The following is a 19,768-nucleotide window of genomic DNA, read 5'->3' on the forward strand; positions in this document are numbered from 1 at the left end:
TATGTATATAGTTTTATATTCTGTTAAGCTCACTTAGCATTGTTTTGTGAAGAATTTAACAATCTGTTGGAAAATATTTTTACACTGACATGAAAAAATAAAGCAAGAACACCAGTTAAACCATCCTTTGATACACTATCAAGAAAATAGAACAATTTCCTGGACTATGACATTCTTGATGGATTAGAAGAAATACCTTATCCTTAAAAAAATACAGCTATTGGTATAGCCAACATACGGAAACTTCAAATATCATGGTATTATAACTGTCACCTTTAATTCTTTCTATGACTCAGCAATAGGAATAAAATGAAGAATCAATACCACTGGGGTAGAGTCTTCTGTAACTCACTTATATCTAATTTTACTCTCCATCTGGGCACAAGGGAGAATTCCTTTTCTCCACATTCTTTGCCGTCTGGGGGGCATATGACTAATTTCAGCTACTAGGATGTGACTAGAATGATGTGTATTTCTTCAAAGATCAATACAAGATAGTCCCAGCATCTATTTGCCTTGCTGTGGTGGCTAGGAAGGAGCCCTTGTGTTGAAATGACAGAGCCAAAGATCAAGGCAGTATCTTGGACCACTAATAATGGGATACAATGGCTCTAGAGAGCTGCTCAGTAGTACTAAGCCACTGGGATTACTCAGCAAGTTAACATAACCTATTTTATCCTGATATAGTTACAAAAAAAAAAAAAAATTGGATATACCATTCCTATCATATATACATGATAGCTGTATGTTGCTATGCTTTACGGAAGAAAGACAATAATCTGTTAATACAACATTCTTCCCCGTCTGTCCACTTGATAAAACAGGGTTGGTCAGAATGTGTAAAGGGACCAAAAGCACAGATCAAGGAGGGTAGACTCCAGGGTTAGTTGACATTTATCCATTCAAATGTCTAGTAGACACCAACTATGGGAAAACCACTTTGCAGAGACTTCTAGAAGGAAAAAATTAACTAGGGACAGTCCCTGCCTTCTAGAAGTTTAAAGTATAACAGAGAAGAAAAACACAAGAATACAAAGATGGGGCACTTGTAACAGCTGTGTGACTCTGAGGAGGTCATTTACCTTTCTGAGTCACAACTTCACCATTGTCAAGTGGGGATAAAAACAGTACTTTCCTCACTGAGGTGCTGAGGTGCTGTGAGCATATAACATCTAGCACAATGCTTAACACAGAGTAATCACTCATTAAATACCTGTTACGATTTTTTATTTACCTGTAGAGGATATTATTATTAACACAGAATTGTTCCTCAGTCTATTTAAGGAAAGTGGCCTCTCCATGAGTGTCAAAATATACAATATTGTAGAAAGAGTATGCACTATCCAATAGACAGTCCAGAGATGAAAAACTTAAACACACATCCTGGGCTATGTGACTTCTGAAGACCTCAATTTCATCACCAACAAAATTGAGATAATAATACCTTCCTTTCAGGATCCTTGGAAATCAAGTGTATAACTCAGAAATATAAATCTTTTCCTCACTCCTCCCCTTCGTTCTTTAAGAAAGATACACAGAACAAAAGATGTAAAGCCTATTTACAACTGTGAGTAGATTATCTCAAAATATCGCACAGGCTCTGAAATTCACACCGAAGTATAGAGCATAAGAAGTAGGACGTTTCCAAAGCAGTGATACTGCCGTCCTCTCCCAAAGTCATGTAACTCACAGTCCTCCATTTCCTGCAACCTTAAAATTGTATTCATTGTTATTCACCACTTTTTTTAACCTGACGTAATTTTTCTTTCACCTTTTATAGTTCTCTGGGCTGAGCTGTTGTATTAAAAAGTTGATTGAAAAATAAATTGCCTTTACGAGCCACGAGCTATCAGGAGCAGTCAGTCAACCCCACCTCCTATGGATTTCTAAGGTCACACAGGGGCATGAAGTGCCAAGATGTCAGCGGGACAGTCCACTGATGACTCAAGGATGGAGCAATATTAAAAGTGAGTTATAAAAGAAACAGCACATCAGAGCTGGGTGTAATCTGCCCACCAAGAAGCTGCTGGTACACTACAATAATAGCTCCTACAGTAACATCCCTGCCCTTCAGCTGGTCCAGGGTTGGTACCTTTTATTTTTTGTTAATAGTACATATGGTATGCCCACCTTCTCCACCAGGTGGGTTTTTCTGGGGTCTTTGATCCAGGATTCTCTTGAGGAGAGGAGGAAGAAGAGCAAAGGGTATGATGCGGTCAGATGGGAGAAAATACGGCAAGCAGCTTACAGAGTTTCTGATTGGAAGCCTAGGACCTTCATGACTGAAAAGTTATCATTTCAGTGTCTTTACTTCTCCTTTGCAACCCCAGAGACCTAAGCATTTGGTTCAAAGAAAATACAAAACCCAAACCATCAAGTTTAATTTTCAAGAGACTGTTTTCTTCTCCAAGCAGAGACTCTGGAGTCAGAGGGGTCTGCATTCCCACAGTCCCCTGCCCCCCACGGACTCACATAGTTAACCTAAGCAGGTAACAACCTCACTGAGTCCCAAACCCCATGCTGCCAAATTGGGAGAACACAACTTAAATAGTGGAGTGTTGTAAGGATTAAATGAGATTGTGTGTGTGAAGTACTTGGCAGAGTCATTGCACACGACCACACAGGTGGAACACTATCCCCATGCTTTGAATAGCATGCCTTGAAGTTGTGCAGTGTGGAACCTGCACAACCATACATGGTAGCCCTTTCCTTTATTCAACAGTTCATTCAAACATTCACAAACTATGTCCCAGGCACTATGGTGTCAACTTCCCTTAATAAGATTTAATGAATTATTCATCCATGAACATATTCTAAATCAATTTTTGGATTCCATGATACCTATCATCGTTTTATATTTTCTCTCTCACAATTATTCATGTGTCCGTTACCCAACACACCAACCATACTGCCACATTCCAGAGCTGATGCCATCACTACGTCCTGCTTCCCTAAGCACCCAGAACAGATGTGGAACAAAGTCTGTTCACAATGGATATCTCCAACACTGAAGGACATACATCTTTCCTGGAGACATGGCTAGAGCAGCCTTGGCATGTAAACTAGCAGCGAGAAGGAGTCTGTTTTCATTATTGAGTCCCTAACGCCTAGATCAGTGTCTGCACATAGTAGGTGCTTCATAAATGTTTATGGAATGACTTAGAGCCTTTGGAGGCATTATATGAAAATAATTCATATTCCTGAAAGATAATTTATCATTCCCTATTGAAGGATAATTAAAAGAAAGTATTTTCAAATGGAAAACATTTATATCCAGTCCTAAGAGAGAAATGGAGTATCAGGTGTAACAGCCTAATTACTAAAGAGCACACTAAGAAAATCAGCTCTATCAGATTTGGTATCTGTTTTACTTAACAATCCATAAGACGATGTTGTGGTAATAATAATAATACCATTCATCCAGAATCTTCTATGCTTTGTAACGTCAAATACATTATCTCTAACCTTCACAACAATGCCATGACATAGGTACTATTATTCCTTTTTTAAGGACAAGCAAACAGGCTCAGAGACCTTAAGTAATTCATCCATGTCTTACCTGTGGAAAATGACTAAACTGGAGTTTGAAACAGACTCATCTGGCTTTTTAAGCCCCATGATCTTTCCATGTGGAGAAAAGAACGTCTGTGTACCTAGGTACAAAGGCACATACACCCCACACTGTCTATGGTTCAGGGTACGCTTATCAACCCTTTCCTCAAGAACAGCGCACTGAACTGAACTTCTACAGATGTTCCCTGGGGGTTTTATTTAGCTCCAAAAACTTACATTCTTTTGGAAAAGCCCATTTAAAAAAACCCATTATCAATCCCCGTGATGACATCGCCCAGGAGGGAGATATCTCGCTCCAGGCATAATTATGAGAAGTCACAGGCAGTCACTTTTCCGGTAAACTATGCCAATGACTTCTCTAACTTTCTGCATCGTGGGATTATTAAACTGAGCAACTCAGACACCTGCTCTGTGACCACTATCCAAGGTGGTTTGTTGCCCCAGAACTCTCAAAACGACGGGCTCCACCCTCAGGAGGCTGTGCACGCAGGACGCAGCGGGTCACTGCTGAGCTGCCCACATCCTCTCACCTAATAGAAGGTGTAGCTCAGCAGGGTACTCGTCTGGAGCCAGAAGTAAGCGTTGGCGCTGAGCCACACGGCTGATCTAGGTCTTCCTCTGTGACAGATGTCAAGGTCTGCAGGATGTGTTATTAAAGAACAAATGCAGTGGCTTAAAGACACCAGCCCTCTTCCCTGCAAAGCCTTGGCCTGTGTGGAGTCGAGATCCCTGAGGAACCCCAGCCCACCTGCTCCTGCGGCTGAGTAGGTCCTGTTCTCTGAGCTTCCGGAGCTCGGAACAGCCTGTCCCCTTCCCTCTATGCTTGTTAGGAGCCCAGCGTGGTTTTCAGAGGCCGTGCTCACACCATATGTTCATGCCACTGAAGCATTTTACAGCCTGAGCAGAGGCATTTAGCACAAGGAAGAGCGCAGTGTTTTCATAGCTGGTTGGCTCTTACGAGTTCCCCAGGAGACTCCAGGCTTCAGGAGAGGCTGTCTGGGAAGTTTGGGGAGATGCCTACGAGATGAGCACAGTTCAGGATGTCAGCCAGGCAGTTAGAAGGGCCCAAGTCATTAATAGAATCTGGGTGCAAAAGAAAAAGGGAAATAATAAAGAAATTACATATGCAGAAGTTTTTTGTTTGTTTGTTTTCTTTACTGGCAAATTAACATGCGTTTACGTCAGTGATTCTTACTTGACCAGTGTCAATTTTGTCTCCTGGGGGTACTTAGCAAACTCGGGAGATATTCTGGGTTGTCACAACTGGGTGGAGATGAGGGTGCTACTGGCACCTAGTGGGTAGAAACCAGAGATGATGCTAAACATCCTACAATGTGCAGGACAGTCCCCCACAACAAAGAATTCTCTGGCCCCAAATGTCAAGAGTACCAAGGTTGAGCACCCCTGGGTTATGTTAACTGAAAAGGTAAGAAAACTCCCTCCTCCCCTGCAACTTCATCGTCCTAGTAATTAAATTAGCCACATTCAAGGCAGTGTGGGGAGGCATCTGGGCGTAGCATTTAAGAGCAGTAGCATCTGGGTGTAAGGTCTGGGTTTGAATTGTAGGTGCAGAACTTTCTAGCTCTGTGGCCTTGAACACATTATCGAACTCCAGTGAGCCCTGGTTTCCTCTTCTGCCAAACGTAGACAGACGGGCCACACCTAACCTTGCCCTTGCGAGGTTTAAATTAGATGAGATGATGATGATAAGAAAGCATGTAGCACGGGGTTTACACACAGCTACAAATAACTGAGGGCTCAACAAAGTGGGTCGAAGAACAAAACAGGGCTTGAAGAGAAATACACCACGTCCTCTGGGAATCTGAGGGCGTGTGAACGATCTCAGGGAGGCCCAGACCCCTTGCCTCGCTCCTCAGAGGGCTCTTTGGCTCCAGTGAGCCTCCCCGCTGGGTACTTATATCCATGGCCTCCCCGAACTCTTATTGTCCTTTTTCTCAGCCTAGGTATCTGGTCACTGTTGTGTCAGGTGTTTATTGTCAAAAGCCAAGCATGACCCCAGTGATGGTCTGGTTAGGGAGAAAAGAGTGTCAGCACCTGCTACTTAGGCTCACATCACTGTTCTCCTTGTACAGGGAGCTGAAGGCACTCTGGCCTCTCTCTGTTGTTTCAGGGCTTAGCAAAATCTGGCCAGAATGAGCCACGCCAGCCTTCAGTCTAACACCCCCCTGATCTGCCATAGCTGCTATTTGCCTGGACACTGTTACTTCCAGTCCTCAGAGCCCTGTCTTCAGAGCTTCCCAGGAGCTCTCCTCTCCCCAAGCCCCATGGATTTCCTGGCACATGGCTTTCCCTGCTGGCTTCAAAGGCACTCCAGGCAGGAGGGCACCACAGAGTGTGAAGAGAACTGCTTGGCTGCCATACAAACAGCCTCAAAAGGCCTTCAATCAAAGAGCTAGGAGATGCTTTGGAAACCGTCGAGCTCAGTTTCCCTTAGCTGATGAAACTGAACCTCAGAGAGAGGAAGGGATGGGACTGCCACTAGCCCATAAGGTGCCTTCGTACAAATTAGAAACAGCGCCCATCTGGATGGAGACGTTCCTGAGCCAGAGTGAATAGTCTGAGTGACAGTGGTCTGGATGTCAGGCCAACAGACAGGCTGCATGGTGCACCAAACAATCCTGCACAGAAACTCTCGGAAAGGGTTTGCTCAAAGTCACACAAATGAAGTGTCACAGAGCTGAGATCGGACTGGCAACTTCTTAGTACAGATGGAATCACTTATATATGGAAAATGAGTGGCTCCTGAACTCTTTGCTGTCCTTGCAAAGCAAGAGTCATTGGCCAAAGAGCCTGGATTTCACATTCCGTCTTCCTTGTGGCTGCTTAAATGACAGAAAGGGGGAAAGCAGACAACCTGTGTGATGTGGGTCCCTTGGGGATATTTCACACATAGCAGGTGGCCCAGAAAAACTCAGTACATTGAAAGGAGTCAGGGGGCCTCTGGTAGCCAGGGAGGAAAAACCAAATCACTCAATTTAGAATCATCACTAAAAAATGTAAGGTCATATCCCAAAGGATGGTTTGGTTTTAAAATTCTAAAAGCCAGCAAGGGACAGCTAGGGACGACAGGGGATCATTTCAAAGAAACCTATTAAATTTCCTATCACTGGAGTATTTCATATGACTTTTGTGATGAGAAAAACACGGGACATTATTAGGGGCAACTTCAATAGAAATTAGAGGAGTTATTCTATACTACAGCTTAAGCATCGGCAGCCTGTATCAAAACAGTTCATTATTACTTCATCCCCTTTGTTCTACAGGCAACTTTCTTACCTTATTATCCTTTCTTATCCTGTATTTCCCTACCTGTAGAACCAGCTGGTAAGTTCTGCTTCCCTATATTGCCTTTGGAGGATTTCCCCCTCTTCCTTAAGTCTAATTTTTAGGTCAAAAGTCAGCAGACTTTTTCTATAGAGGCAGACAGCCCCTATCATAGGTTTTGTAGGCCATAGGGTCTCTGTCACAACTACTCAACTCTGCCATTGAGGCACAAAAGCAGCCATAGACAATATGTAAATCATGGGTGTGGCTGTGTTCCAAAAAAGCTTTGTTCATAAAAACTGTTTGTAGGTTAGATTCGGCTCATTGGCCACAGCTTGCGGACCCCTGCTCTAGGTGGTGCTGGGCACGAGGTGGGCAGAACCGGAGGCCCAGCTCATTGACACAGGCTGTGAAAGCTACCAAGAGATGATGCTCCTGGACAAACAGAAATTAGGAGCTAAGAAGGCAATGGTGGGAAATCCTTCCTTTAATAATAGATTGTCATCTAGCTGGGAAGAGGATTAAACAGAGAGGACTGGCGTCATGCAGTAAGAGAAGGGACTTAGTTGGAGCATGGATGCTTCATTCTAAGAGAAGCCCTAAATGCTAATTCCCATGGCATTTGTCTGGGCATCATGAGGTTAATAAATTGGTATAAGATTCTGCAAACCACAATGCTCCCTCCTTTACATTTTCCCAGGATACCAAAAGGACACAACCACAAAAAAGGCCTCGGTAACAACAGCATGTTTAATGATTCATGTGTTTTGCATTCTTTAGGCAATTATATGGACTTATGTCTATATACCAGGGGTGTTTTTGGTTGTTGTTGTTGTTTGTTTGTTTTGTTTTTTAAAGAGTGAATGAAACCTAGACAGCATTTCTCAGAGACCTAAGTAAGATCTGGGGGGCATTAACATGGCTAGAGGCCTTGCGTTTTCTCAGGAAACAGGGAGTCTCCATGCCAGACAGTGACGGGCAAGAAGTGGTGATAACCTTCAGATATAATACCTCATCCTTTGCTAGAGAGCAGAGCACAAGACCAACTTCCTTCTTCATAACTAAAAATATTCAGGTTCTCCAGGGCCGGAACTGGATTTTGCACTTCTCATTATTATTACACCCTTGCCCAGTGTCCTGCTGGGTTAGAATAATAATAATCACTACCATTGGAGGAACAATTATTTGATGCCAGGCACTATTCAAAGTGTGTTAAGACCCTTCTCATTTAATAATCTCGCAACCTGTATGTTGGGACCCATTATTATTATTATTCCATATTGACAAATGATGGAATTGGGGCACAGAAAGGTTGAGTAACTTGCCCCAAATCACGCAGCTATATGAGGTGGAGCCCAGAATTGAACCCAGGTATCCCAGCTCCAGAACCAGGGCTCTTAACTTCTCTGTAAGACAACTTTTAATAATGCAACCAACACAGGTGATCAATAAATGTTTGCGGTCGATGACAGTAGTGACTCTCACTAGGAGAGGCAGGAAAGGCAGGAAACAAAGGACGAGGTCTGAGTTGAAGCTCAGCCAAATCGTGCGTGATTGCCTGTAAACTCATTCTGCACCGCTCTCTCCTGAAGGGGGGCACACTGTCCTGTCTTGAGGGTTCTCAAAGGTGAGCCGGGCTCTAAGAGTGGTGGCTGTGATTGGAACCGCTGCAGGAAGACAAGTCTGCAGCTCTATGAATACAGTCAATGACATTGTAATAACTATGGATGGTGCCAGGTGAGTACCAGACTTATTATCGGAGGGATCACTTCATAAATTACATAAATGCCTAACCACGACGCTGTACATCTGAAACTAATATATGAATGTCAACTGTAATTGAAAAATGAAAATAAAAAAACAAAAGCCCCTTCTTCAGTAGCCTCAGGCTGGAAGACCCTGGAAATATACCTACAGCTGGGAATGGTGGTCTCTCTGGGCACTCAGGGTGGAGAAAATAGCCCCAGGGCAAACCCCCCCCTCCATCTTCCCAGAGCCTGCTTCTGGGGCGTGCAGGGTCAGGCATTCGGAATTTCCCAGGGATTGGGGTAAGGGCCAGGGGCAGCTGAGGAGAAAGAGGAAGAAGCTAGAAACAATCACTTTATTCAATAGACCACTTGGTTTTTCCTTCCTCAATGGATTATTTTTATTTTCTTTTATTCTGAAAAAATTTTTGATTTAGAGGCTAGTTTAATCTCTCTTTTTCTTGTCTCACATTGGCATTTGGGAGTAGCAAATGTAGTCTAATTACATGGATTTGCATCCAGTGGTATACGGGGCAGACCACGCTTCTATTGTCTTTTAATGGGCCGTGTCCTTGGCTTCTGTCTTTTGAAAAACAGTTATTTAATAGTTTTCGAGCAATTGGATAGCTTTTAATTAGCTTAGTATTCTACACTTCGAAAGTCATTATATTATGCTTTGAGAACGTAATGCGCAATAAGCCTGATAGCTTTTCTTCACGGAGAACATTTTTCAAACAGACCTTATATATCTTTCTAAAAGACCTCTCTGTAGTCTTGAAGAATATTTGCTCTTCCATCTTTAAAATTTTCCTTCAAAGTTCTGTTAAATCAAACCTAATAAAATGTGGACTAAAACTGTTTGATTTACTCTGATCAAATATTTATTTATCATTTGCTTTCTCTGTCTAGCATATTTTGGTAATAAGGTGCAAAGATTCGGTACATCAAATTATTTTCGAGAGTCAGAGACCCTGTACTCAGATCCCGGTTTATCTTTAATTTGTTGTATCACTTTGGCCCAAATCTCTAAACATCATGGGGAGTTGAATAAAAAATTTCAAAATTGCCTTTGACAATATCACTCTAGATAGCCTACAGTGAGGCTTCCATTTACAACCAGGGCCATCTCCCCACTTCTGTTCTGCTACGAGGTAACCCTGTTAACCATGTTTCACCTGGTGAAGGAAGGGAAGGAAAGATCAAATAGACTCTAAAAGTCACAACACTGTCCTTGGAAAGAAAAGGAATCCTTTGTTCTAACACCCCAGCCTCACACACACACATACACACACACCCACAGTGCCTGAATGTGAACTTTGCAATAATCAATTGTAACGTACCAATGAGAAAATTCTATTCTGAGCAGTCAGCAAATATTTGGTAAAGGGATTATTTCCTTTACTTAAGGGCAAAAATCAAAAGGCCACAAGCTGAGGGGACCCCAGCCACCCTGTATCTCCCAAGCAATGCTGCAGATGAGGCCAAGCCTTTAAAAGGATCTGATGGAACAATCACAGAGAAATGCCAGCCTCAGAGGGAATAAACTTAGACTCTTCAACTTCCATGGCTAGGCTGTCACCACAGTGTATCGGTCATATTTCATTCAAGTCACTGCCACGAAAGACCGAGGTGTTGGGCGAGGCAAGGACTAATCAGGCACCTGAAAATATTCTGTCATGCACTGGGAATGTTGGAACTAAATAATATAAATTAGTTTCAGCTCGTAACACACACCTACTATGAAAATATACAAGAACACAAATTAAATGTATATATGTATAATGAGCAAGAAAAATGGTAGCATTCCCTGACCTATAGGATTAGACAATGTAAAAGGCAAAACAACCTCTAAGATCCTTTCAACACTAAGCTGTTGCAATAAAAAGACAACAAAAATCCAACAACTTGCTAGGCATTACATCCTGGATTGGACCCAATCATATTGAACCAGCCACACTAGGAATTCCACCCGAAACCGTTGACTTCCAGGCTCTCTGAGATCTCCAGCATGTCCCACCATTAGCCCTAAAAGCAGTGCTTTGGCTCACCCAAGAGCTGACAAAAATTAAAGGCTGGAATTTCAACCACCATGCTGGGAATTACATTTCAATGCCCTGTTTTCAGTTCAGACTTCTATTCTAAGTAGCTTTTCCATGCAGCATAAAGTGACTGCTGATCAAGGTAGGGTCTGAGATAAAGTGGATGCTTTTCCTGAGCCCATCACCAGCTGAAAAGAAATGGCATTTGGGGTTCATATATTGAAACTACAGAGGAGATGGAAGGGCCCAGAAGAGGAGAAGAAGTCAAAGGACACCTGACAGTGGAAAACAGGTGCCCCTGGAACTTCCCCTTGGAAATGAAGACAACAACAAAACAGACGATACCACTGAGCTTTTACTTACATCAGTCCCCTTTTCTGGAGTGAAATTTATTTTTCCTCTCCCAAGTATTACGATCCTATTTGAAACCTCAGTTTATGCTCCATGTCTATATAAGATTTCTCCAAACACATCCACCCCACAAAAAATTGCTCCATTCTCTGAACTCAAAAGGTGTCTCATTTCACTTACCTGGCAATAATGCTCACAGTCTTGCTTCATCTCACATTCTTGTTTTGTGATTATCATGGAACTATTACACTATCATTTGGCTTTTCACATACTCATACCTCAAGTTCTAAATTTGATTTTAACCTTTGATGAAGCCCATCATTATTTTAGCTTTTTACTCTAAAGCAGTAAATTACACAGGTACGTGTTCAGTATGTGCTAGCTGATTAAAAAAGACAAACAAGGAAGGAAGAAGGAGTAGAGGAAAGGGGACACAGAAAAAAATGTGCTGCAGTAGCATGAAGACCTCTTACGACAGAGAAGGAATGAAAATTTCATACAAGCTAAGAGAAAACAGCACCCAGGAGACACCTGAAAACGTCTGCTGAATTGAAGGAAGGATGTAAGGAAAGGAAGAATGGACAGAGGGGAAAAAAGGAAAGATTAAAAGAAAAAGAGGGAAAGATGGAGGGAGAAAGGGATGGAAGGAGGACAGAAGAATGAAGAAAGGAAGGATGGAAAGAAAAATGGAAGGAAAGATAGAAGGGTGGGAGGAAGGAAGAAGGATGGAAAAAACGGGAAAGCCTAGGATGCAGGATAAGTCTTACCCTTGTACTTCTGGATCTTCCATTTTTATACTTGTTCCCTTTCTATTTCCAAAATATCTCTTGGTGCCTCACAGGCCACCCGGCACCTAACTCCAGGCTTGTTGATGTACCAGCAACAATGCCGATTTGCTTCACTGGTCAGCACCCACCATCTCCTGCCAGTAGAGTGTCACCAATCCTGGGAAGTCAGCCCCAGGAAGGCTGCATTTCTTCGCCCAGGGCTTAGAGCTCTGGAGGATGTCTGGGCATAATCTGAGGCACCACTGGCCCTCCACCAGGAGTTGCAGTGGGAGGCCTTCTCCTCTTATTTGTGCCAAGGCATCACATGACATGCTCCCTCCACGGGCTTCTTGGGCAGCCCATCAGGGAATCAGGGCTCTGAGGCTCCGTGGGGTGGGGTGGGGGAGTGCTTTTGAGGATACTCCTTGGCGTGCAGCCATGCCTCCCTCACTGCCAACCCCCTGAGGCACTGCCATCATCCCTCCTCCATCTACCCCCTAGGACCCAGATGCAATTCAGAGTGTGCCCCAGATAACACAGGAAGGTTGCAGCCTAAATCTTGGCAAATGCACAGCTCTTTGTGGTAACCCCCATAAAAGACCCCAGGCAACTTCAGGCTTCCCAAGATGTCTCCAACCCTACTGTTGCCTTTTCCTTCTAACAGAAATACCACAACAGTACAAATGTGAACATACACATTTATTTAAAAAGAAAATTGCCATGGAGAACATATCTATTAAAGATACAATGAAAGGGCTCTTTATGGGAAAAGGAGAAGGTCTATGCCTCAGAGAGGTCCATAAACCCCTGAGATTGGATGCAAACTTTTGCCTGCAGGTATGTTCACTTTTCAGGTGAGAGAGTCCATAGCTTTCAGTAGATTCTCCAAAGGAACTGTGATCCAAACAAGATATCACCCAATACAAGGCAAGTTGTCAGGAGTTTGTCAATTAGGAAAAGAGTACTTGGTTAGTCTGCCAAAGACAACTGAATTTCATGAAAATGTATTTCCTAGGATTAACCTATTTCTCTAAAGTGACAATTAAATTTTAGACTAGCTTTCTTCCCCTTGCACCCCTCATTTCAGAGGTAAAGCAGTCTTTGTGCCCATCTGTCTATCTATCTGTCTGACTGTATCCACCAGCCCTGCAGCTCACACCTGCTGGTGACGGCAGGGGAAGGCCACTTAAACTTGTGACACTTCATTAAGCACCACCATCACAGCTCTAAATTAAAGTAAACCAATTCCAAATGAACAAGGCTTGGAAATGTGCTCCCTTTTGTCCAAACTCACTCTAAAGAAACAAAACGAGTGGTTTTAGAGGAGGTTATGGTTTTAATATACCACATCTTGGTCTTGAAACTTAAAATATTACTGGAAGAATAAGCAGGGAGATACGTGAAATATTTAAGTAAGACCCATTTTAGCCCTGCTGGGACATAAAGAGTGAGTCGACTGCTACAGAATAAAACGAAGCCTAGAAAAATCAGAGTCATGCACTTGAGCAAACCCCGAAACACAAAATAATAGGAAAATCTGCTTTATCACTTTATTTTCAAAAAGCTGTACGCAGGCTCTGCAGCTGTTAATCACATATGGCGTGGCTGTCGCCTTTCTGAATCCTGTTTTATCTTGAAAAGGTTGTCCTTTATTACCTTTCCTTTTGCACGTTCCCAAGGAGTTGTGAAACAAGAAAACAGGAAAAGCTCTGAGGTGCTCAGTGCCAGGACCAACATTTACAAAGAAGGCAAGCAAGAAAGTGTGTGAAAGTTTCAAACTCTGTCAAATTCTGGGAGGCTGCATGTTAACATCTTCATTTCCAACCTGCAGACACGGTGCCGTCTCTGATGAAAAGGAACTTCTACTCTAAGACTTGGCGTTGACTGCACAGGAAATCTAAGCCCTAGGTAGCGAGTAGCTGAAATAGTCAGAGAGCTGTTGTTTCAGATGAAGGATTTAAATAAATTTGATTCAAAGTAATAGGTATGGTACTACACCAGTTCATAACATAATATAGCTAAAAAAATTAATTTGGTGAATGAAGGTAAATATACGCTAACTGGGACATATGAAGATACACATATAAAGGCATAAGGAAAGTTTACATATGATTTGTCCACTTACTTTAAAAAACAGAATGATCGAGGCAAAACTCTGGGTTCAGAAAAATTTGCCTTCATGCTCTCAATTAACACAATAATGCCACTGTCCTGAACTGCAACACCAGCCACACTTCAGCAGATCAGAAAGCAACCTCTGCTTCTAGTCCTAAGACTAATGGGCTTTCAGAAGTTCTAAGAAGTAGGCGCTCTCAGAAATGAAAAGCCTAGAAAGGAACAAATTCTGCTTCTCAGCCCGGAGGACCAGGCAGTCTGTCCATGCAACACGCCTTCCACCCGTGGAGCTTAAAGGGTCAAGAGTCAGACGTTGGCACACACTGCATCATGCCAGGTCCTGTCCTGCCCCTCCTACCCCTCTCTTCCCAAATGGCAGAAAGTGGCCGGGGTCCTGCAGGTGGAAGCCAAAAGCTTATGAGCAGGCTTTCTCCCTCCTCAGCCCAGGGCTGCTCACAGTCCTGCTTGCTCTCAGCTGTCCCACCTGCCCGTGAGTAAGGAACTTACCACGATGGGAGGCAGGCGGGGATGCTCCGTCTGTACCCCAGCTCTCCAAAGCGTGGAGTGCGTGAAAGGAAAACCGGATGCAGCCTGGGATGTGAGGCCCTGCTCACATCTCAGCAGAGGCAGAGTGTCACCCTCCAAAATGAAGGAATTAATAAATGATAACCCCATGGTCAAATCTGTGGAGATGGAAAGCCTGTGAGCAGATGGAAAGCCTGGCTATCTCCTCAGGGAAGGACAACTGAGAACTCCAGTTCCTGAACAGGGGCCTGGCATATGCTTTGAATCAGGAGTCAGCTCCCCAAATCACACCACAGGGCACAAGCCTTTCTCGGAGGGCGACACATCTCAGGTTTCTCCCTGCGGGTGGAGGAGAGTAAAAGGCAGGAGACTGCCATCACTTCTCCCTCCTTCCACTCCCCACCCAGTAATCAATCTATAGCTGTCCTCCTCCCTGCACAATAGTTTTGGAAACTAGTAGACATGTGACTTCCACCTATGAATTCAGTACATGAGTGACAGGATCTTACGCACATCTGCCATGTGCCCAAGATTATACCAAGAGCTGTTGAACACATAGAATAATCTTCAAGCCCATCTCCAGAAACCAACTCAGAACAAGCATTAAGCAAAGTTTTGATGCTTTCAACCTTGAAATCCTCTTGTTTCTCTCCACATAAGACACTTGATGTCACTGTGACAGCAGACGGTCATGCTTTCAGACCCTCCCTAATAATTCCATCTGATGCTAAATGAAATGACTGCCGGTGACTCAAGAGGCTGTAGCTGTTACTTTTGGCAGACTGCAGTGCAAGGCACCAAGGGTGTTTTACCTCCTCCCTCTCTGATATTATGTAGAATAGCCCTGCAAGAAGAACCGTTAAAGATCAAATTAGATACTTTGATTTTATAAATGGGGAAATGAAACCCATCTCAAAATGCACAATCATGCATCCCACAAGTACCTATTGTGTGCAAGATTCTCACAACACATAGCAACAAAACTCTATCAGATATCTGGTCCACAGTCCATGTTTCAGAATAATATTCCCTGGGATTTTCTGAATTCTATGTATGTTTCCTATCTGGAGCTGGCCAAATAGAGATATGCCCCAAATGCAGAAGTTGACAAACTTTTTCTATAAAGAGCAAAGATAACAGACTTTGTGGGCCATACGGTCTCTGAGGCAACTACTTAGCTCTGCCACTGTAGTGTGAAAGCAGCTATAGGCAATAACAGGCACACTGTCCCAATGAAACTTAACTTACAGAAGAAAGATTGCATGCTGGATTTAGCCCACAGGCTCTATTTTGCTGACCCCTGCCCTAATGGATCTCATTTGATCATAACCTTTTTGGGCTACAGATCTCAAGTTTGCCTTAATCAGGTCTTACGTCACCTACAAACCTTCTTTGAATAACAGAAGTTAAATACACACACACACACACACACACACACACACGAAAAGTCACAGAACAAGGAGCTTAGGGAGTGAACCATATAACCAGCTAGTGTAAGGACTCATACAACACAGGGAAGGAATGGGAATCAGAAACAGAACTGTTCCTGCCCATCCAAGCAAAGGCAGAAGTTTCTATCTAAGTAACCAAGTACCAAGCCTCCCTAATTGACTATTAGCTCTTCTCCTCAGCTTAGGGAAGGTGATATTCCCATGATATCAGGCTCTCATCATGCCATCCCCACAGAAAGTAACTCACATCCATTCCTGCTGGAGGCAAGTCTAAGCTGGGCTGCTTAGCTTGGTCGGGAAGATGGACACAGGGCAGACACAAAGGGTCAGTGAGCAGCTCTGGTCTTCCCTGAGCCCATTGCCTGGGCAGGTGGGTGAGGAACGGGGGGCTTAGCACAGATGCCAGGTGAAGGCATCCATGCTGCCTCAGGTCAACCAACAAAGATGCTTCAGGTCAAATTTCAACTTTTAAGGGAGATGACAAATGATCACCTAGCATCACATTTCTTTGATTGATTTGCTTTGGCTGTGAGATGTGCTGTGTGACAAACATCGGGATAAATATTTTTAAAGTTTTAAAGATCCAGATGTTTGGTGTCAAAAGGACCAAAGAGTCAGTGACTGGCAGATTTCCTCTTCCCAACTTCTCACCCAAGAATCCTCTACCTCTACATAACTTCACTAACCTCACTGCAGCCTCTCCCTTAGTTCACTGGTTTCTATAAAAATAAAGGGAGAGTTGAGTTCATTGATCATCAGTTGAGCACCACACTGAGTTACATCAGCTCTGATTTGGTTGATTTTACTCAGTAAAACTTAACGATGCCATAAAGCATCCAGCGTCAGCCAGAGAGAGCATCAGTGTCTGAGCAACCACGGACCATTACACACCAAAGGAAAAGATCTACCAGCACTTCTCATTCCCATTAGATAATGAATAAAAATAATGGGAAAGGGCAGTACTTTGGTCGTTAGCACACAATTAAACACAATTCAGCTGCCAACACTACATAAAAGCTGCAAGCGTTCAAGTCCAGTCATTCATCTACTTGTCTTCCTGTAACATGGCAGCAGGAATGATCCCTCAGCTTGCTTGGTGGGGTTCCCTTGTGACTGCGTGTTCCCTGAGGAACCCTCAAGGCAAAACATGTCACAAACTTTTGTAAACTGTATCTTTTTAAATGTCCTCAGCTGGGACAGACGTCGTTCAATGAATAATAAAGCCACCACATCTTAGTTTGTTCTGTGATTGATGATTTAACTGTGGATATTCCTTATCATAAACACACAAACTCATACATCCATATATAAACACATAACAAGGCAATTCCAAAGCCGGTCAGCCTTTTCTTTAGGAAGTCACCAGCACTAGAAATACAAGCTAAGGATTAAGAGAGGTCCTCATGTTTTTGTTTTTGTTTTTGTTTTAAAAAAAAAAAGGTCTGGGAGGAGATGAGAAGTTTCTCATCGTTGATGGCTCCAAAAGTCATTAAAACAAGTTAGGGTTCAGAATCTAGGACAAGATGATACTACTTGCAGGATGGTTTGATGCCGCAGTTCTCAAAGGGTGAACCACTCTGTTTTAATCTCTAATACAGTAAATGTTGATCGATTTAACTCAAACAAAAAGTTCTTTGGGAGTCTTTAATAAATTTTGAAAATGTAATGGGGCCCAGAGACCAAAAAGTCTGAGAACCTCTGGTTTAATGGAAGTAAAATGGTTTTCAAGTTTGTTTTGTCTTCTATCTTCCATTAGCTGTGCAACCTTAACCAAGTTACTTAGCCTCTCTGGTCTTCTATTTTCTATGGATCAGACTAACCACTCTTATAATTATCTGCTCAAGTATGCTTCCCTGCTGAAATATATTATCCAGAAGGTCAAGGTTATGTCTGTGGTGCTCATTCTGTTCATTCCATATCCCCAGAGCCTAGCACAGCCCATTGAATAATACATGATAGGGTCTCAATAAGTAATTATGAATTGATTGGCAGGGCGGTTGTGAGGATTAAATAGGATAATATGCATTAAGTGCCCAGTAAGTAAGGTACCTGGCACATGTCATAGGTGCTCAGTAAACATCAGATCCCTTTCTTCACCACTAATGCTGTCCTTAGTTGTACGACACAGGAGAAAAAGTGCATAGTTTGTCTATATAAAGTGAATATTTAAGGCATTTGTTCTCCAAGTGTGGTCCTCAAACCAGCAGCATCAGCATCACCTGAGAAATTGTCACAAATACCAATTATTTGGCTCCAACGTTAGACCCACTGAATCAGAAACACTGGAGGAGGAGACCATCAATCTGTGCTATAACAAGCCCTCCAGAAGATTCTAATCCATGCTCACAGGTGAGAACTATGGCTTTAAAATATGCATGGGGTCTCCATGTAAAAAAAAAAAATGTATGTTATGATAGTAGCATTTTGCACTTTGATAGCAGAGCGTACCCAATATGTTCTCTATTGCTGGCTGCCTGGGATCTTTTTAGGACAAAGGTAGGAGATGCAGAAAGTCAAATACAGTAAACGTCAGTTGCTGGGCCTTGCAAGGTAGAGTGATTGATTTTGTATTCTGGATGTGTATCTGGGGGCCAGTGCTACACATACTTTGCATTTGAAGTAAAGCTGGAAGCAGCAGGAACAGAGTTATACCTTAGAGAAACCCCAGCATAACCCCTGAATCATCTTTGTGGCGAGGCATAAAATTTATGGGTGGGAACAGAGGTGGGGGAGGGAGAGAAGGAAGGTAAATGGAAAGCAGACATTTGATTTCTGATTTCTATCATACCTTCATAAACACACATCTAGTTTTCACAACTCCCTGGCAACCCAGCAAATCACTAGCAAACCACTACCATTAGGAAAATTACTCATAAGCTTGAATCTTTGAGAGATGCCACCAGCCAATAACAGTTATAATTTGAGTAATGTTCACGTACCCACGATACAACGGGCACTTAGGATGCTACAGAGGTGCACGTATTTTTGGAGGCTCACAGCTATCCTAGGGCATAGGCATTATCATTCTTCTCATTTATACGGTGGAAATTGAGCTTCAAGAGACTAAGCAGAGCTGGGATTCAAACCCAGGAACGCCTGACTCAAACTGTATGCCCTTCACTAACAATTCTACCTACATATATACAACACAAAGAAGAGCCTTACAAATATAATGGGCCATATTTTTGGTAGGGGCTATGACTCCAAGTTAATGCATAAACTAAAACTCCCATAATCATCCTTGAAAAAAGCCCCATATATTGTTCATCAAGTACAGTACATATTATATTACATACACAATAGTGTACAGTAATACATCGGCAGTTTCACACATTAACTTACATTACATAATATATAGCAGTCAAATATAGGTATTTTTAATAAATGAGAGAGAGTGTAAAATTGATTTTGAGTAAGTTAAATGTACATTGTAGCCCCCCATAAACTTGGCCTGGATGCAGGATATACACTAAAGGAATGGGCACACACCTAGGGTAACAGAGGGAGTCCTCTATGTACCAGAAGGTCCTAGGTACTCTGGAGTTACAGCAAGAAGTGCACTGTACAGCTGCTACCCAGAAAAGCTTATAATATGCCGGGCAGAGGGCACACTCATGTGCAGTGATCTGACGTGGCAAGGGCTAGATCACAGTAGAGCCTTGAGGGCATGTGAAGAAAGAGGATCTGAGCCATCTTGACAGAAGCCAACATACATAGAAGGATGGATAAGAAACGAAGATCATATGAAACATGGATTTGAGAAAAACACCCTGGTCTTAGAATTGGGGTGGACACACCCTAGATTTGAGCCCTCTGACTCCCTAGTTGCTAGCGCTTTGGCACTGTCCCAATTACAGAATTTAAGGGCCAGCCAGCAAAAGAATTCCAACCATGGCTTCTCAGGAGCTTTGCTGTCT

General features: G+C 42.9%; 1 protein-coding gene across 6 annotated transcripts in view; it reads right to left on the bottom strand.

Annotated features, from left to right (window-relative positions):
- CPNE4 (copine 4) overlaps positions 1-19,768 on the bottom strand; it is a 402,708-nt gene that overhangs the window by 373,319 nt on the left and 9,621 nt on the right. The window contains exon 1 of one of the 6 annotated variants that reach the window (XM_019725943.2): positions 14,383-14,498. The exons of 4 other annotated variants lie outside the window; for them this stretch is intronic. Coding sequence is in view for 1 of the 2 variants with exons in the window: in XM_019725941.2 (XP_019581500.1) it covers positions 11,761-11,783 (23 nt within the window). In the remaining variant the exon portion in view is untranslated. Of the gene's footprint in view, positions 1-11,760; positions 12,036-14,382; positions 14,499-19,768 lie in introns of those variants that run through there. One more of the 6 variants, XM_019725941.2, reaches the window with a different exon arrangement.

Source organism: Rhinolophus sinicus, linkage group LG10, assembly GCF_036562045.2.
Source record: "Rhinolophus sinicus isolate RSC01 linkage group LG10, ASM3656204v1, whole genome shotgun sequence".
Lineage (NCBI taxonomy): Eukaryota > Metazoa > Chordata > Mammalia > Chiroptera > Rhinolophidae > Rhinolophus > Rhinolophus sinicus.